The sequence below is a fragment of the Trematomus bernacchii genome, unplaced genomic scaffold, assembly GCF_902827165.1.
Source record: "Trematomus bernacchii unplaced genomic scaffold, fTreBer1.1, whole genome shotgun sequence".
In the NCBI taxonomy this organism is placed as follows: Eukaryota; Metazoa; Chordata; class Actinopteri; order Perciformes; family Nototheniidae; genus Trematomus; species Trematomus bernacchii.
Window position 1 is genome coordinate 1758418 of NW_022987767.1, and position 19083 is coordinate 1777500.

The 19083-nt window shown below is 40.5% G+C and overlaps 2 protein-coding genes across 5 annotated transcripts in view; both read right to left on the reverse strand.

Annotated features, from left to right (window-relative positions):
* adcy7 (adenylate cyclase 7) overlaps nucleotides 1-3478 on the reverse strand; it is a 100489-nt gene extending 97011 nt beyond the window's left edge. For all 4 annotated transcript variants that reach the window (XM_034148390.1, XM_034148389.1, XM_034148388.1 and 1 more), the window contains exon 1: nucleotides 3372-3478. The gene's annotated coding sequence lies outside the window, so the exon portion shown is untranslated. The remainder of the gene's footprint in view (nucleotides 1-3371) is intronic.
* A 1890-nt stretch (nucleotides 3479-5368) lies between these two features.
* tent4b (terminal nucleotidyltransferase 4B) overlaps nucleotides 5369-19083 on the reverse strand; it is a 38339-nt gene continuing 24624 nt past the window's right edge. Inside the window, exons 4-12 of the mRNA XM_034148408.1 lie at nucleotides 17382-17502; nucleotides 15202-15309; nucleotides 14316-14444; nucleotides 12987-13200; nucleotides 12621-12747; nucleotides 10743-10846; nucleotides 10045-10268; nucleotides 8489-8644; nucleotides 5369-7388 (exon numbers count right to left, since the gene is read on the reverse strand). Coding sequence (XP_034004299.1) covers nucleotides 7230-7388; nucleotides 8489-8644; nucleotides 10045-10268; nucleotides 10743-10846; nucleotides 12621-12747; nucleotides 12987-13200; nucleotides 14316-14444; nucleotides 15202-15309; nucleotides 17382-17502 — 1342 coding nt within the window. The 3' untranslated portion in view covers nucleotides 5369-7229. The remainder of the gene's footprint in view (nucleotides 7389-8488; nucleotides 8645-10044; nucleotides 10269-10742; nucleotides 10847-12620; nucleotides 12748-12986; nucleotides 13201-14315; nucleotides 14445-15201; nucleotides 15310-17381; nucleotides 17503-19083) is intronic.

Here is a 19083-nt window from a genome sequence, read left to right on the forward strand (position 1 = left end):
AAGTCGTAAAACGTCACTTTGGGAACAACTGCTGCTCTCCACGGTCAGCTGAGCTTGCATGACGGAGGGAAAAAGAAGCACAAAACAAGTCCACCACTGGTTATTAAGAGGCCCATCGCAAAACAGTGATGAGCACAGCACAATCTGTCCAAAGTACAGATCTGTGTGTGTGTGTGTGTGTGTGTGTGTGTGTGTGTGTGTGTGTGTGTGTGTGTGTGTGTGTGTGTGTGTGTGTGTGTGTCTCTGAGCTGCACAAGCCCTCAACAAGCGGTCCCTGTCCAGATCCATCAAACTGTAAAAATTAATCTAATAACATGGACAATCACAACAAGCTTCCCATCGTTTCCGAATGAGATACATCGCAGCAGCACAATGGGTAATTGCGCACCAACAGCAAATGCCAACGTATGTTATGTGTCACAATCCGGAGGACATCTTTCCTATGAAAAGGCAGAGGAATCGCGGCGGTGAATTGATCCGCTGATCCACGACCAAGAATGTGACCCCAGTTTACTGTAGTGCCGCTCCGCAGGGTCAAACACCTGTTGTGCTCCAACAAAAGAGCTCCATACGTCAGATCAAGCCCTCCATGCTCTGGCACTTGATTTTTAACCCTATGTATTTCTTTATGTTTGTGAGAAAGACACAAGTAGGGCTGCAACTAACTTATTTTCTGGATTTATTGATTGAAAAAAATAAATCTTCAGGGTAATCAACAGTTAAACAGATACTGTTCAAATTATTATTTGTATTTGTTTTAAAGTTCAATAAATTGATTTTTTCAAAGTCAATGAATAATCGTATTGAATAATCGTGATATCAATTATTGACCCAAATAATCGTGATCGTGATTTTTGCCATAATCGCACAGCCCTAACTTGTACTGTAGTACTGCCTGTATTTCCATAGGTTATGCAATATTGTAGTACATGCACTTCTGCAGGAAATGACAATAAAGTTGTAAACAAATGCAGAAGCTAACTCCGTTTATTAGAGCAGACAAAAGGATTAGTGATGCAACACACACACACACACACACACACACACACACACACACACACACACACACACACACACACACACACACACACCACACACACACACACACACACACACACACACACACACACACACACACACACACACACACACCACACACACACCACACACACCACACACACACACACACACACACACACACACACACACACACACACACACACACACACACACACACACACACACACACACACACACACACACACACACACACACACACACACACACCACACACACACACACACCACACACACACACACACACACACACACACACACACACACACACACACACACACACACACACACACACACACACACACACACACACACACACACCACACACACGTCATGGTGTCAATATATTGAGTTCTCTGCAAAATGCATCATCTAACCCCAGGGTTTCCACGTTGCAAACAGCAATAGCTATTAAGCTTGATCAAACAACTTTAATCTGCAGAACTGAGTGAAGAAACACAGAGTGCCAAAAGATGCTTTCTCAAGACAGGAGAAAAGCTACACAATCTCTTGTTGCTGCGAAGACTTCCCTTTTATCTATACTGTTTAAAGTACATGATGATATCAGGAAAGGTCCACTTTAAAACTCATTTACAACATAGTTGCAGCTGAGGAAATGCATCACTGAGTGAAAAAAAAAACACATTGACTAGCAATAATATTTATATTATCGTCCAGATTATTTGTTACAGTAAATGTTAGTAAAAGGATGGTTTATTCTTTTTTAACTTTGTGCAAAGCCTTGTTTACATGCTGCAGTGACAACATTCCAATATTTGAGATCAATAAAGTCATAAAATCTAGTAAAAGCTGCAACGATTAGTCGAGTAATAGGAGAAAAACAAGAATCTTCAACTATTGATATAATCTATACATCATTATAGTACACATTGAGTGATGCACGTAGAGTCAGCCAATGTATGGAAAATGAATCCATGATATTCTTTACTTATAAGTTTCATGGTTGAATTTCTGGTACATGCATAAAAAATGACACTTGTATGTTAGTTTGTTTTAAAAAGGGGAGACAAATGTCAGGATGAAACAAGACCCATTGTTGTCCGCTTAGAAAACACTTATGCTTTCTCCTCTAAAACAACAAAATGAGACCATAATGCAATTCTCTTTTCGAGGTAGCTATACAACTACTATCAACAGCCACTGTGATGTACTACTGACATAAAAAGCACACGGTTAATCAGGAATATTTCTATAATGACAGTAGTTTGAACTAAATTGACAGCAAGTTATTATTTAATGATGTAAACTCATGATAAATATTGTTGTTTTATTGGGGAAATACACTTCAAGGTGCATTATTAACTATTAACATTAAAGCTGTCTGTGAAGACTTGGCCACTTTTGTACATGCTGTATTAAAACAGGAAGCTGTCATTTCTATTTCTCAAAATTGATTAATGTGGTAGTTTTTTTTAAGAAGCACTGACTCTTAAACTAGAGGCACTCATTTCGTTCTGCAAAGCCCACCAGCAAACGGTTCCAGGAAGAGATATGCAGAGATAACATCTTTAAAGTTACCATCTTAAGACAACACAGCAGCACGTCTGCACACGTCTGAAAAATATTTCAAAAATAAGCATTTCCTGCTGTGATGGTATTTCGGGGTCAGGCTTATTCGGAAGAACACCAAGTGACTGACACTAGATGACTCCTGGTAGCAGAAATGATGAGGTTTTAAAGAGAAATCAATACATTTGCATGACACACTGATTACATTTTGACACATGCTCCATGTAGGACAATATATCGTATTGTGTTGATCGATAATATAACGTTACATAGGGACTCAACAACCTGTGAGGATCATAAAAAGGGAAATAACAAGAATAAAGACAGTTCTATCAGCTCATATTGTGATATCTGTCTCTTCTGTTCCCTTCCTGCTGAACATATCAACTTAAAACTCCTCATTTTCGGTGAGATAGCACATTATTTAACTCTAAAATGACCACGAAATGAACCAAACTCCACATAAAGGATGACAAGAGCAGCCAGGTGAAAAGGCGACACAAAACCGCCCAAAATAGTCGAAATGTGGGACATCAAACTCAAGCAAAATGCACACCTTTAGTCAAAACTTCGACCCAAATATTTTCACATAGGTGGAAACTTTTAGGCTTTGAAAAATGAATCCGTGTTTTAAATGTTTTTGTTAACCAGCGAAGCGACAGTTTCCTCACGCGGCGAGGAGCAACATTTGGTTTCAGGTGGTAAAGCGTGCACCAGTCCAGAAGACCTTATTTTTAAATATTTAGAGAAGTTTGAGAGTCTTACCTGACGGATTTAAGGAGGACAGACCTACACAGATGAGCGCGTGGAGGTTACTGTGGTCCTCGCGCTGCTACAAGTGTCGATGCGACGATGCCCCTCCTCCAGTCAAGGTCTCTCGCGCACGCTTTTTTTTTGTTGCTTAGGCGGATCTATTGGCTTGGGGATTCATTATACTTAAAATAAGAGGGGGGAGAAGTACTCAGGTATTGCAGAAAAGTATTAGCATCGAAATATACATAAAGTAGCGACAGTAAAAGTAGTCATTGTGCAGATTGGTCCATTTCAGAATAATATATATGATATGTTTTATAATGATTGATCATGAAAGTGTTCTCAAAGCTGGTAAAGGAGCAGCTAGTTTGAATGACTTTGTATACTGCAGGGTAGCTTGTGAATTTACTCCAGGTGGAACTAAAGTCTGATTTAACACTTGATTATATTTCACATCATTCATCCACATCTGTAAAGTAACTAAAGGTAATATATTTTAACTGGTCGAAGACAAGATAAGCTCATAGCATACTTGTGTGTAGGTAAATAGAGTCTGTATTGAATATTGCCTTTTCATAAGAGATATTGTGAATGGGGGAAATAGAGTGATTCATTGTGACATTTTTATTTGCTTGAGATATTTTCTTGAATAATGGGAGGAAGAAATAACATATATATTTTAAAGTAATCCTCGGGACACTTTTTTTAAATAGATTTTTTTCTGTACAAGAAAATAAAATAAAAATCAATAACGCAAGTAGAACAAATACAATAATATCAAATATTTATATTTCTTTATAATTTGTTTATTATTGATGCAGATTCAGTTAAATACAAAAGAAAATCTACCTCTGTGGACTCAGAGTAAGAGCAATGACGCCATCTACAGGTTGAGAGGGGGTGGACATATTGAATTATTATTTTATTAAATAGTACAATTCGTATCAACTCCCTTATTTCCTGAAAATAATTCTCAACAAAGCCATTTTTTAGATTTAAAACAAAACCTACCAACAGTTATAGAAATCTTTTGACCTGCAAAATAAATAAGAATAATATAAATTAACTAGAAAATGCAATTCCTGAAGAAACTTCCCTGGGAAATATAATATATAAATATATTATTCTGAAATGGACCAATTTGCAGAATGCCTACTTTTGGTACTTTAAGTATATTTTGATGCTGATACTTTTGAAGTTTTTCTTGAGTAACATTTTGAATGCAGGACTTTTACTTGTAACAGAGTATTCCTACACTCTGGTACTTCTACTTTTACAAGATCCGAGTACTTCTCCCACTTCTGCTTAACAGTGTGGACAACATAAAATATTAAGTGTAAAGTTGATGATTGACATGCAACATGTTGTGGATTTTAAGGTCAAACTGGTTCATAGAGGTCCAATAAGTGCATAAAGCAGGGGTGTCCAAACTTTTTTCACCGAGGGCCACATACAGAAAAACACACGAAGGGTTGGGCCACTCACTTGAGGTGTATTGCCTCATAAGGTGAGTTATAAGTTAGCAAAATCAATCAAATGTAGGTAAATTATTCCTGATCCTTGAATGTGCTTTAAGAAACACAACAGCCTACATCCCAGCTCTCCAGAGAGTTTACTTTATTTAGTTGGCAGCTCATCCCTTAAAACAGAAGACTCAGATTGCTTATCATAAGAGGAAATATGAAGGGTCTATTTGAAGCTTGTAATCTAAATAACTTTTTTTTTTTATCAACTAAGATTTGTTTGAAAATGTTACCAACTTGACTGAATTTATTTGAAAAGTACTTATTAACACGTAAATAATGTGTAATATATGATTACATATATATTTAAGAAGTACAATATAGGACAAGCACAAGTTTTATTTGTGGGCCAGATTCCTTTTGAATTTGATTAGGGCCGTTTAAAAATGGGCTGCGGGCCGCATTTGGCCCCCGGGTCGTAGTTTGGACACCCCTGGCATAAATACATATTAAACTGTGCAAGCAAGAGACGGTGTCAACACGTGGTGTAATTGTACTGTTTTTATTGCATGAATTGTAGTAGCTGCAGACGTTTCAGATGAGTACAGTTGGGTTTGAATCCTTCCTGCAGTGAACATGGTCAGTAGACATTCAGATGGCACGGCTAACTTGATTCTCCAGCACTTACACACTGCATTTAAAACCCTCCACTGTAGCACCGAGGGATGAGGAAGAGTTAAGAGGGGGCGATCAATTGTACCTTCAACTTTTCAACACCACATACAGTTGGCTGCAAGTTATCAAAATGTGCTTCAGTGTCTGAACACAGAAGATGGAACAGCGGTGAGTCTGAAGAGGATCATTCTGTATTTCATGAAAAGGCTGTTGTTATTGCTGTCTACCTGTTGAGACAAAAAGAGGATGGTGGTGGTGTGCTTTTGGTGTGAAACTCCCTCCAGCATGCACTCCACATGTGCTGCTCATTCAGATGAATAATCAGAACATTATTTAAAGAAATCACGCAGAAAAGACCCATCCAAATGCAGTATACAAGCTCCAAACTCTGTGGATTCAGAGTAGGAGCAATGACGCCATCTACAGGAGAGAGGGAGCGGACATATTGAAGATTGTTGCTATGATATTTCAGAAAATAAAATACAGTTTGCTAAAGTAGGTAGACCAGCCACACATTAAAACAGAGTCCTCACTGTTGGACTTTTAAAATGGTCTCTTAACGTCTTAAAAGAAACTTGGTCACTCAACTGTCACTGAAAAAACCAAATGAAATGATAATAAATGTGATTATTTTTCTGAACCTGAACATATCCCACCCTCGCGCTCAACTCATCCTACTTCAATATAGGCCTCAACGATACGGGCTCTAATGTTAATTATACATCTCTCCATACTATGTTCATATAATTAATAAAAAAATAAATACATTTAACAAATACAAATGATTTTGCAGTGGGTAAATTACCAAAAGGAACACCAACAGTTGATAACACACTCCAAGAGTAGCATTTCTGGATAAAAACCACCTCTTGTTCATGTATACCTGTAGTCTCCTCTGCACTGGTGTGATGTGTGCAGTGGTCTTTAGTGATGGGTGCAGAGGTCTTTAGTGATGTGTGTGTACGTGAACACTCACAGAGAGAAGTCAATGCTGATGATATATGTTGGCAATGGGACCCCCAAAATCTTGGCTTTGGCCAAAAAAAGGGCACGTTTACATGTCTTCCATCGGTATATCTTGTAAAAAGGTATTATGAAACATTTTCTTCTTACTCATATATATTCATTTTTTTTGCGTGTTTTTTTTAGTTTTTTTTACAAATCTTTGTATAATCTGTTTAGACATAACAAAACAGATTAACAGAAAAATCAACCAACGGAAAAAAAAAAAAATCATGCATAAGTTATGTCCCACTCTTACTGATTGCATTTGTAAGTAACCATCGTTATAACATCTGTTCTCACACATCTTTGATTTTGTACATTTTCAGCCATTTTTTCCTTTTTTTTGGGGGATAAAAACATCATTGTATTTCCAGCCAGCAGCAGCAGCAGCCGGTTTTGCTCCGCAGTCGATTATTCCTGTGTTCCCGTACAGCAGGAGGCGCAAGAGGCATGTTTTTGTGGCTGTGGGAAGGAAATCCACTCCGTAAAAGAAGCTTTAGGGAGGCGTGTGAGCGTTTATCCTTACGATTTCAATCCAGGTCCAAGAAATGAAACCCCCTTTTCCTAAAACAATTCTTTATTTTTTTTTGTTCTTTTTATTTCCTTGCCAACTTCCCCGTAAGAAGCTCGACAGATTGGCTGTGGGTTCATCTCCCAACGACCTCCGGAGGCTGACTCTGCAGCAGAAGTAGAGGGACAGGACAGTCACAGAGACGCATGGTGTCCCCTATCTGCAGAGATCTTCCTGTGTGGAGTCCCGCACATTTTTCCTCTTCTTGCTGTTGCCCTGCTGGTGAGGCTTGATGCTCTGTTGACTTTTGGTGGTGGAGGTCGAGCTCTGCTGCGCGTGATTGCCGCTCTTCTGGTGAGAACGAGACATCCTGGCCTGGGGAGGGGATATGCAAAATTTTTTTTTAGTTTGAATAAAGTCAGACTGAAGCACTCCTTTTGTGCACCAGTGGATTCTAACAGTAAACACAGAGCTGAATCCCAGGTCAAATCAAGCCCCCAGGAAGTGCGCCGGACTCTGAGGAAAATATTTGTTGTGGCCAAACGGCGGTACTACACTTCCGTATCAGTCGCTGGGCCCGGAAACACTTTTTCCCATTGACTTACATTGGGAAAGAGACGTCTGTAAATCCTTGGATCATTGTTTTTAAACTAAATAAACTACCCAGTATGAACATTTGTATAGCCCTTATTAAAAACATTCGGTCCTCAAGTTGTAAAATGTGCTAATAACGTTATTCTGAGAGTTATTTTCCTCTGCATTATGAACGCGCATCTAACCCACGGGACCGCGCCGCCCGGCACGTTCATGTGACGTATTCAGTACTACATGAGTTTATCTTGACCCATGGATAAGAACGGATTATATGATTATATGAATACTTTCGTGACGTTTCGCGCTTCAGGCCCCGCCTCCCACGCTGTATCCAGTTCTTATTATACATCCATGGGTCAAATGCACGCTAAAGGGTCTTGAGCATGTTTCTCTCATCACATGTGATGCTATGTGAAATTGACAGTTTTATTTATTTCGAAGACAAGTTTTTTTTGTTTGTTTCCTAAAACGAAGATGTTTATCAAGCTTGGTTACTTTTGAACGTTCCTTTGAACAAGAGAACTATGATTTGTGGACCATTGCATATTTTTGTTATAAAAACAAAATAGAATAAAAGTTGTTCTGTTATGACAGCTATTTAAAAAAAACAATTTTAAGACTATTGTAACAAATACAAAATAAAGTCAATATTAACACAACATACAATACGTGAGAAACTGAGTACAGTCAAGAACAATAAAATAGGACAAATACTATATACTGTATTTAAAGTGGAGAGCTGTGCTGATTTAAAAGAGGTAGTGTGAGAGGAAATGTGCAAAATTCAGAGTTTCTTTTTAAACATATTCACTTGTATGTGTCGTGTTCATTTACAGTGCGGATATTTGTTAAGATGTGTACATATATATATAGTTGCGTACCTTTCCTCCCTTGTTGCTTCCTGCTGGAGTGCTGTTGCTGTTGCTCTGTGATCGGTTGTTATTGACGACCGCAGACTTTTCTCTGTGTTTGCTGTTGCCCCGGCCGGTCGGCGGCGGCTGCTGCTTCGCCGTCTTACAGGGCGTCCCGTCAGAGTCCTGAGACACAAACACAGGAGAAAAGGAGATAAAAACCTCGCCACCGTGCTCATGTACTAAATATACTGTATCCAATGTGCTAAATACACTATATCCAATGTACTAAATATACTGTATCCAATGTGCTAAATATACTGTATCCAATGTGCTAAATACACTGTATCCAATGTGCTAAATACACTGTATCCAATGTGCTGAATACACTGTATCCAATGTGCTAAATACACTGTATCCAATGTGCTAAATACACTGTATCCAATGTGCTAAATACACTGTATCCAATGTGCTAAATACACTGTATCCAATGTGCTAAATACACTGTATCCAATGTGCTAAATACACTGTGTCCAATGTGCTAAATACACTGTATCCAATGTGCTAAATACACTGTATCCAATGTGCTAAATACACTGTATCCAATGTGCTAAATACACTGTATCCAATGTGCTAAATACACTGTATCCAATGTGCTAAATACACTGTATCCAATGTGCTAAATATACTGTATCCAATGTGCTAAATACACTGTATCCAATGTATTCATGTCATGACCTCTACACGTTTCATTTTATTACACATATATATTTAGTGTTAGCATACTAGTTTGATTTTTGCCTTTCAACGTTTATCTTTTAACATACTGTTTCAATTAAAGACTTCCAAAAATGGATTATTAAAATACAAAAAGCATCTCCAAATGCAGCATGATTGTTGTTCCTGATTGACAGTCATCCTAAACACCAATCATTTGACCTCCTTGTGTCTATTAACCTGATCAAATGTTATATTTCGCTGCGTGTACCTTTTAAAGTTCTTAACAAATAATCTGAGGGGAATTTCTTGTGGTTTATTTTTAACTTGTGATGTTTCATTTTGTAAAGCACTTTGAGCTGCATGCGTTGTATGAAAAGTGCGATATAAATAAAGCTTTATTATTAAAAGCATGATTTGTTGAAAACCTCACTAAAGAATACTAAATTAGAAATATTAAAAAAAAGTGGCTGCAGGTTTTTAGGGAAGGGATAATGTGCAGCAAGACGGTCACTAAAGAAAGGTGTGTGTGTGTATGTGTGTGTGAATGTGTATGTGTATGTGTGTGTGTGGTCATTTTCAAATATCAATATGTTCAAAAAGTTTTTTTTCAAAATGTTAAATAAATGTTTAAAATTTGAAATAGTGAAAAACAAAATATAAAAATCTTTCTTGTGTGAACCAACATATAAAACTAAATATTATACAAGTGATATTTCTTAGCCAAATAATTGGTTGTTGAATCACATGTTTTCTGATCTAAAAACCCGAAGTACAAAAGTACATTTAGTGTGTGTGTCTGTGTGTCTGTGTGTGTGTGTGTGTGTGTGTGTGTGTGTGTGTGTGTGTGTGTGTGTGTGTGTGCTGACCGCGTCGCTGGAAGTGGAGATGGAGGAGGAGGAAGGCGACAGAGGGGAGGAGGGAGAGGAGCGCAGGGAGGGGGACGGCGAGGAGGAGTTTGAGGAGGTTTTGCTGCAGGGCGCCGACGACGGTAGAACAACAACATCTTCATCTTCGTCGTCATCTTCATCATCCGGGACGTTGTTGTTGCACTCATCGAGCTGCTTGGACTCAAACTGCCTGACGTCATTTTCTGTAGAAACGGAGAAGAGAGACGCAAGACAAAATATTAACACGTTCTTTTCTATTTTTGACATTTCCTGCAACGCATATTATTGGTAATCCTGTATTTAAAAATTGTCCAAAATAACTAAAATGTATAATCAAAAGATATAATCATTATTTATGTGGATTTAATGACTAAGTGGGTAAAAGCTAATTAACAAACAGATACAACAGTGCAGTTAAATCATACAAATGACATAACATTTCTGTAACGCTGCCTTTAAAAACCAGGGAAAGACAATATCTAAAACGAAATCTAGTACCATATAACCATATAGATTAATACCAATCAATTGCCCCAGTCTTAATAAAGCCATGCTGCTGGGACCAGTAACTGAAAAATAATAACCCTTCCCTTTACCTCTCTTAGATTTAGAGTCAATATTTAGATGCAATATGATTCAAAGATATATATTAAGAAATGTAAGGAGTTTGGTCGTACTGTTGAGCGGCAGGTCGTTCTGAGACGGGCCCCCCCAGTTCTTCCGGATCCATTCCCTGTAGTCGTCCACTTCCTGTGTGACTCGGATGATTCGACCCAGTATGCTGCGATGGGAAACAGAGAGAGGTAAACCTGTTAAACCAGTGTGTGTATACAGCGGTCTGAAAACAGATGGTACTGTGCCCTGTAGTGCCGGAGCGATATGTTGCATAAACTCAATGTGTCACGGCCTACGTACTATCTACAAATATGACTATAGCGCCAACACAAAGTAACATGTGTCTGGTACTTTTTGACATGAGACTTGCTTTGGGGTTTTGCTCCTCTTGCTCTCTCCCATTGCCCTCTCTTCCTCTCACAGACATACAAAAACGATATGTCACACCTCTCAAAACCAGGAGTTAAACTGGGCCGAGGCCGTTTACAAAAATGGGTTTAAAATGCATGCTCTGCCCCAGGGGCGTCGCCTGGGCCTGAAAACATTCGGGGCTTAGCCCACAGTGGCGGCGTCACTAGTGGCATTTTTTACTGCAACACTCCCCACACGCACACACACAGTACACCCGCGACTGTTACAATAAAGGCTCGATAATCAGCTCACGGCATATAGGCAGGGGTAAAGTGGTATTTTTTACCTCACAGCAGACCTCACCTCCTCTAGGGGGGTCCGGGGGGATGTTCCCCCAGGAAGATCTTTTTTTAAATATTGAAGTTAAAAGCATCAATCTGGTGCACTTTGAGAGCAACATGAAGAGATCTATGGATACCTCTCTCAACACCCATATGAAGCAGAACTGTAAACAGATGTACTTTTTCTTTATGGATATTTTACTAATCACTCCCCTTTTAAACTCTATTCTTGTTTTACTGCCATATAGTATTTCATAACTGTTTTTCCTTTATTCTCTTATTTTTTTTATAACTATAATGATCATATGAAGGTGTGCCGCGGAAATAATCTTTTGAATAATTTGTGACCAAACAGTTTGAGACCCACTGAGATAACTTAGACTAAAGTTATGTATCTAAACACTCTGAGAGACTCAGGTGAGCTAAAGGACTCTCTGTCTGAGAGGAGAGGACTCTCCTCCAGCTTGTTGTGGAACAAACAGCTCCTTATGTCCGTTAGTGCAGCTAGCTAACCAGATGCTAACAACACGTCCCTGCTGGCAGCGGTCCCTCCCTCCCCCTCTCTCTCTCTCTATCACACTAAATGCGCTATTGCCACACACACACACAGAGCCGAGCTTGAATGACACAAGCACACGTTTATTTCCATGCAACTCTCTGATTGGTCTGGTGTCATGCCTCTGTTGCATTCACTGAACACGGGAAATTACAATGTTGCCGTCCTCTCTTGTGTCATGATGAGGTTCACGTAAAGCACGGTTAATGTATTATATTATTGAGGGAGAATTGTCCGGGGCTACAGAAAAAACATTCGGGGCTAAAGCCCCGGATGCCCAGGCCAGGCGACGCCACTGCTCTGCCCCCAAATAATGCGTCTGCATATCACATCAAGCGCTCCCTAAACTTAAAGCGACACAGCAGCCAATATGGAGATTTTCTGACTTTTAGCAAGCTTTATTTTATTCATTTATGCCGTCATTGTATTATTTGTACAAGCATATATCACAACATGCATATACTGTAACCTCATCCGCACCATATCCACTATTTTTGGTTGGATGCCAGCTCTATTTCATTGTACTATGTGCAATGACCATGGAGTGGTGCAGGAATGAGTCCTAAAACCTGATAAGTCAGCATTTCACCACTTATTGTTCTCTTGTCTACAAGGCAATGGTTTTTTGAACGTGTTTTTGGAAATCCACATTTCTGCACCACTCAATAAAGTTGAATGTAATCTGATCTCACCTCTCGGTCTCGTTGTTGGGGTAGTATTTGGCGATGGGGGACACGGCGTGGCTGAGCACCACGTAGGCGTAGTCAAACGCCTGCTTCACCTGCATGGCACCGTATGAACTGCGACCCACATCGTTATCTGTTGGAAACAAATCAGACGGTGAGATTGTGTGAATGCGAGACACACGATATGCTTAAGGGCCACACATACAGAAAAATATACGAAGGGCTAGGCCACTCACTAGAGGTATACTGTCTCAGAAGTTCAGTTATAAGTCAGCAAAATCAGTACTACGGTGTAATATATTTGTACATTTATCGTTAGTTTGGACACCCCTGGCCTAACCCTTTTTTCTCCTCCCCGTCCACTGTTCCCACCTGGCTGCAGAGGGTCCTCGATATAGAGCATGGAGGGCCTGTAGCTGTCCATCATGCTCTTCTGAACCTCGTCTTTGGCCACGTAGCAGCCTCCGTCAGCGATCCGGATGCCTGTCTTCAGATAGTTGAAGTGGCGACCGTAGAGCTCAAAGAACTCGATGAGCAGAACGCCGAAGTTGATGTTGGGACTGCACACATCCTCCCTGTAGTGAAGCTGGAAGGTAACACAGCACCATGTCAGGATTATTGCAAAAGTGAGTTATTTTAAAAATAAATTGAAGCGTGAGCACAAACGTTTTGCATTGTTTTCACTGAAAGCGGCAGATAGTTGTGATTCGGGCTGTTTTCTCTTCAGATTTTTGATGATTTTTCTGATTGAGGTGTTTAGGATTCACCCACTTTAATACAAATGCTATTCAGATAGATACAAATAAGTAGTTTAGGGGCCAAATATCAGTTTTTCTTAAGTCATAAAGAAGAAAAAACTAGTTGATAAAAACTAGGGATGGCCAAAAAAGTTCCAATTTCTGATTGGCTGGGCGAATTGCAAACCACGTAACCCGTAAAACTCGAAAAGGTTTTGTGAAGCCGCAATTTTATTTGCTGGCATTAGCATTATTAGCATTAGCCCCACGCACCAACGGAGAGAGACTAACTTATGGCAACACAAAAAAAAACATGGGAGCGGTGGAGCGATGAGGAGGTGTCGGCGTTCTGGCGATTTACTCGGAAGGCTTCAGTAGAAGCTGCTGGGAGTCCCAGCAGCTTCTACTGAAGCCAGTCCCCAACTCCGGGGACTCCGGGTGGCAGTATACGCCGTGAAGTTCTTTGCGGCCTGCCAGTAAACACAAAGCAGAAGAAGAAGAAGTGACGTCAGCGGCTTCATTTGCGTAATCTTCCCTCAGGGAACTTATTCCGGTGTGAACGCTATCTGCTCTTTAGTTCCATGGGGGAACTAAGTGCTGGGAACTAAGTGCGGCAAAGTACTTGGTGTGAAAGCGGCTAATGGATCAGACATCTGAACTAAATGAAAAAAAACTATACAAAGTTTAGATAAAAGCAGCATCTGTACTATTATTTGTTAATGGCTAATGGTGTTTTTATTCTAAGTGCATCCATACATTGATTTCACTGAAGGCGGCATATAGTTGTGATTCTGGTAGTCTTTAAGGGCCAAATATCAGTTTTTCATAAGGAAGAAGAAGAAAAAAAAAATGATAAAAAAAATCTAGGGATGCGCTGATAACGGCTAAATCAATGTATCAGACATCTTTGAGCGCTCCCTAATATAGACATTGAAGCTCTGGTGGCTGGCGGAGCGTCTCTTACCTGCAGGAAGCTGACAGCCATGAGGAAGAGGCTGTAGGAGCCGATCCCTCCGGTGAAAACCTCGTTCAGGTCCCTCTGCAGGAGGAACTGCTTCAGCACCAGCACCAGGTAAGGCAGCACGGGGTATTTCTGCAGGGAGAGACACAGGGAGGAATAAATGTAGATGCATACAGCGCCCTCTGGAGGAGAACAGGATTTTGTGTGTGCTGTCATACTAATGAGTAGTATATGGAAAGCCAACTTGAGATTGGCTTATTCTCATATTGCCTGAATGAAAACATTACCTTTATGTGCCACAGAAGACAATAAAACTCCATTAATGTTTTCTTTGTTTATCTCCTGTGATGTTAAACATGTGTTAAAAAGTGTTGTTTAAAACTGAAAATGCTACTAAGAACCACTTTATTGAATCACTCTCCTGTGCAATAAACACTTCTCTTGTTAATGCTGCTATACACATTTTGTATTGAACTTTAAAATGTGCACAGATCTCCACTTTAACATGTAATATACTGCACTGGGATTGAAATGTTTCTCATAGTTTCACTTTATTCTGTATTTATATTCATTGTAATAGTTTCTCTGTTTTTTATTTACAATTTGTATTTTTATAACAGTTCTATTTTCTCACAACTTATTTTCCTCATTTTGTGTTTATGTACGGTATTTTGTGGCAATTACCCAATCTGTAGTGTCAACATAGTGAGGAAGAATATAAGCCAATCAGCTGAAAGTAACTGAAGCTGTAAAAAGTAGAATGCAGTCTCCAAAGTAAAGGGGAAGTATGAAGCAGAATTAAATGAAAAATACTCAGGCGGAAGGATACAGGAAAGACATTTTGTGTGTGAACATTTCCCCCAAATTGCATAATTTTTGCACACCGCACCTCTTTGAATTCCTTTATGAGCCGGGCAGCTTTTACGCCACTCTTCACGTTGAAGCTGATGTCCACTTTGACCTCAGTGAAGGAGTCCGTCAGCTTGATGATGGGAACCTGAAACACACATTAGAGCAGGTGTTAAAACTGAGGAAGCCACAACAATTAGACGCTGGCTCAAAGGCCTCCTGACAATGTGCTGTAAGCCCCTTTTAAATAAACCTGCATCCTGTTGCAAGCCTGAAAACAAAAACACACATGCTGCACTAATCCTTAACTAGCGACTGTGGCTGTGAGGGAGTGCGGTCGTCTTTCAACCAGAAGGTTGTGGGTTCGATCCCAGCCCATGCAGTCAACATGTCAATGTATCCTTGGGCAAGATACTTAACGCTGTTGCTCCCGATGGCATGGCCAACGGTGTGTGAATGTGTGTGAATGTTAGGTCCTAGAGTAAGGTACACTGCTCTGTGTGAATGGGTGAACGACATGTAGTATGTAAAGCGCTTTGAGGGGTCTTAGGCCCCGGCTCCACGAGGACGAAAACGGGTTGAATCCGCATATTTCTCATGCGTATAGCCCTCTCGACGACGTAAGGGAAACGTAGAAACAGACCCCGCAAAACGACAACGGGTCCAAAGGTGGATAGATCTGGGAACGGAGCGCTCTGGGGGGTCCAACGGGGCCGTGGAGTCGCCTATACGGTCATTCGTTTTCATAGCCCCGCCTCTCCCCACCTCTGCTGCTCACCCCCGAATTCAGATTATTTATCTTTATCTCGATATGAACATAAACGCGAGTGAAGTCTAATCTGACAGGACGGAGACACGCAGCTCCTCCGGCTGTGAAGCAGCGGGAGCAAAACACACACTTCAAGTCAGATCACCACCCTTAGCTATTTTAATTACCTCTCAAACTACCTAAACTAGTTATAAATGTTTATTTTTACTGTCGGGTTTACTTACTGGATCAGCTGCTGCATGAGGAAGCATGAAGATTTAAACTTTAACACACATTGACCGGCAAAAAACTCTGCGCGGTTCCCTCCGCCCCCACCGTGGAGAATGAACAGAAGTGCAGCCATGACAACCATTCTTCTTCGCTGCTTTTGTGGAGGAAGTTGCTGCTTTTGTGGAGGAAGTTACAGCGCCACGTACAGGTTCGGCATATGTACTGCAGCTTTTCCAGCGTTTGGATGTAAACGGAGCCGTCTCGTGGAGCTTGACACAATCCGGTGTATATTGCGTGGGGACGGAAGGTTTTTTGCGGTTGCATTTGCGTTACTCCGATGCGCTTTGCCGTTTTCGTCCTCGTGGAGCCGGGGCCTCAAAGACTGGATAAAGCGCTATATAAGTACAGACCATTTAACTAAACTAATTGAGCAGAGAAGTGCTAATCTGCTATTTCTAATCTCTAACAAAAGTGAGAGTTGAAAGAAACAAAGAGCTGTATTCAGATCCTGATGCAATATAAAACACAATTCATTCGACGCAACGTTTAAAAATAACTCAAAACACTAAGTCAGGGCTTCTGCAGGTTTCAACACGTTCAATTTAAAAGGGGCACTAATCTGCTGCTTCTCAGGTTCATATCAGTATGTAATGCATAAAAGACACAGAGCACATATTGTATCAGTAAAACATGTTAGTACAAACCTGAGGCGTTTGAAAGTAAATCAGAAACCTGGTTTATGAGAGTCAGCCCTGATTAATGACCGAAACTATTAATATTCACCTTTGTCAAACTGGCATTACTTGTGCATTTGCATGGAGCGAGGTGACAGATCAATTCAACTGGTATCATATTAAATCACTGGCAAGAAAATAGAGAACACTTTCTACATTTCAGATTTGATGAAGACTTTTTAAATGAACATGATCAGGAAGAAATGAGATCTGCAAAGCAAAGACCTGTAGCACTAGTCAATATAAAAATAGAAGCTTAGTGTTTGAATGCTGCATGCCAACAAGGGTTTTGGATGCAATAAACAACAACCATCCAAAGCCTGATTTATGAGAGTCAGCAGTGATTAATGACTGTACTATTGTTCCTATTTGTCAAACTGATTTATTAGTGCGTTTGCTTACTGTCACGCTGTCAGGTCAATTCAACTGTCAGATATATTAAATCCTTGGCGGGGAAATTAACTTTAAAAAGTGAAACCAAACAACACAGAGCACACTTTCTCTTACCGTCGCCTTGTCCAACACTTTGATGGAGTTCTCGTCGGCGACGTTCCTCTTCCGGAGCGCCTCCTCCAGCGTCCACAGCGGGAGCGTCTCCCATTTCCCAAAAACTACCAGGTCAATGTCACTGCAGGGGGGGGGGGGGGGAAACACGACAGGTGTCAGTGAGGTGTGAAGAAACATACAGGATCGTCTCGTACAGCGGCACAAGGGGAGTAAAGAAGAGCATTTTGGCCATGACAAAATGCCAGCTCCCACGTCATGGCCATTTCTACTGATCATAATTCCATTGTTGAGGTATACTAAAATAGATTTATATTGTGCAATTTTCCAAAATCTCATTGATTTCTCATACAGCATCTCTGTATAGTATGTGTATTCACTCTCTGTCCTTAACGGCTTGTTGGAGCTCCTGACCCCCCCTCCCTATGAGCCCAGTGGCCGTCTGTGAGACAGCGAGACACAGTGAAACCAGCCCGAACACACACACACACCGACTCACAGCCTCGCCGCGTCCCACCGTCTCAGGGAGGAGAAATCGGCGGAGCTGCAGCTGAGAAAAGATTGAGTGTGTGTGAGGAAGTCCTTAAGGACTTAACGTAACGGCTCCACGGATTGGTCCATTTTGACCAATCCACGGAGGGGTCGTCGTTACGTCACTTGGTTCCCGGAAGAAGAACATTTAAAAAGAGAAATCTCCAACGAGGCGTTCTGGGGCAGCATAGACAGGTCTTTTCTGTGTTAGAGTTTTACTCGCTACAGGGTGTACTTTGAGGGGTTGTGACTCTGCAGACCGTTTACATGCAGAAAAACCTTCATAACACACAAGGGGACGGGTAATAACCGGAAAAGCATGACAATAAAAAGACTTACAACAGCCATTTTTAAATATCCTCCACATGGTATCTGAGAGGTGGATTTGCTTCCCTCTTGTGGAAGAACAGTGTGCAACAGCGTGTGTGTGTGAACTATTTTAGCAGTGCCATGTGTTCTCTTTATACAGGATGTTACATAAGCACATACTTGAAACAATACACAAACACAAGTTTAAAGATGATTATTTTTGTTTCACTTCAGTACAATTATTTATTTAATTCAGTTTATGTTTGTTGTGTTCCAGTGTGTTCGTCTCAAAGTGTGTAGAGTCCAAGAAGAATACCAATTAGGATTGCAGGATATTGAAAAACTAATTCATTTTGACCGATATTGCGTGTGCGTGTGCGTGTGCACCTCTCTCAGATAACAGCGTAAAAAAAGATCCACAGTCCAATAACTAAACCTGATCCTTTAATCCAAAGCAGATAATCATTCCCCGGCTTGGGTTAGCACTTTCTCAATAACAGAGATAAAACTTTTTTTGGGTACGGTGCCAGTTCACAGTCAAAGTTTGGTTTAGGAAACGAGCTGTTGATCCGCCTCCCAGCAGAGGGCAGCAGAGAGCGAGCAAAGAGCCAACTCAAGATGCACCGCTTTACTTTGGCTTTTAATTGAATTGTATTTATTCGTATTCTTTTAGAGGTGATGAAGTGTTTTGTAGGCCGACCCAGAAGTTAGCATAGCACGGGGGTCCCTCGACAAAAAGCATTGGGATTTTGGTATATTGTAAAAAATACTTAGTATACTTCATGATACTAAACACGTTTTGCTCAGCTAGATAATCTCCACATTAACACTACTTTTGAAACGTGGTTTTTTTTGAAGCTCAAAT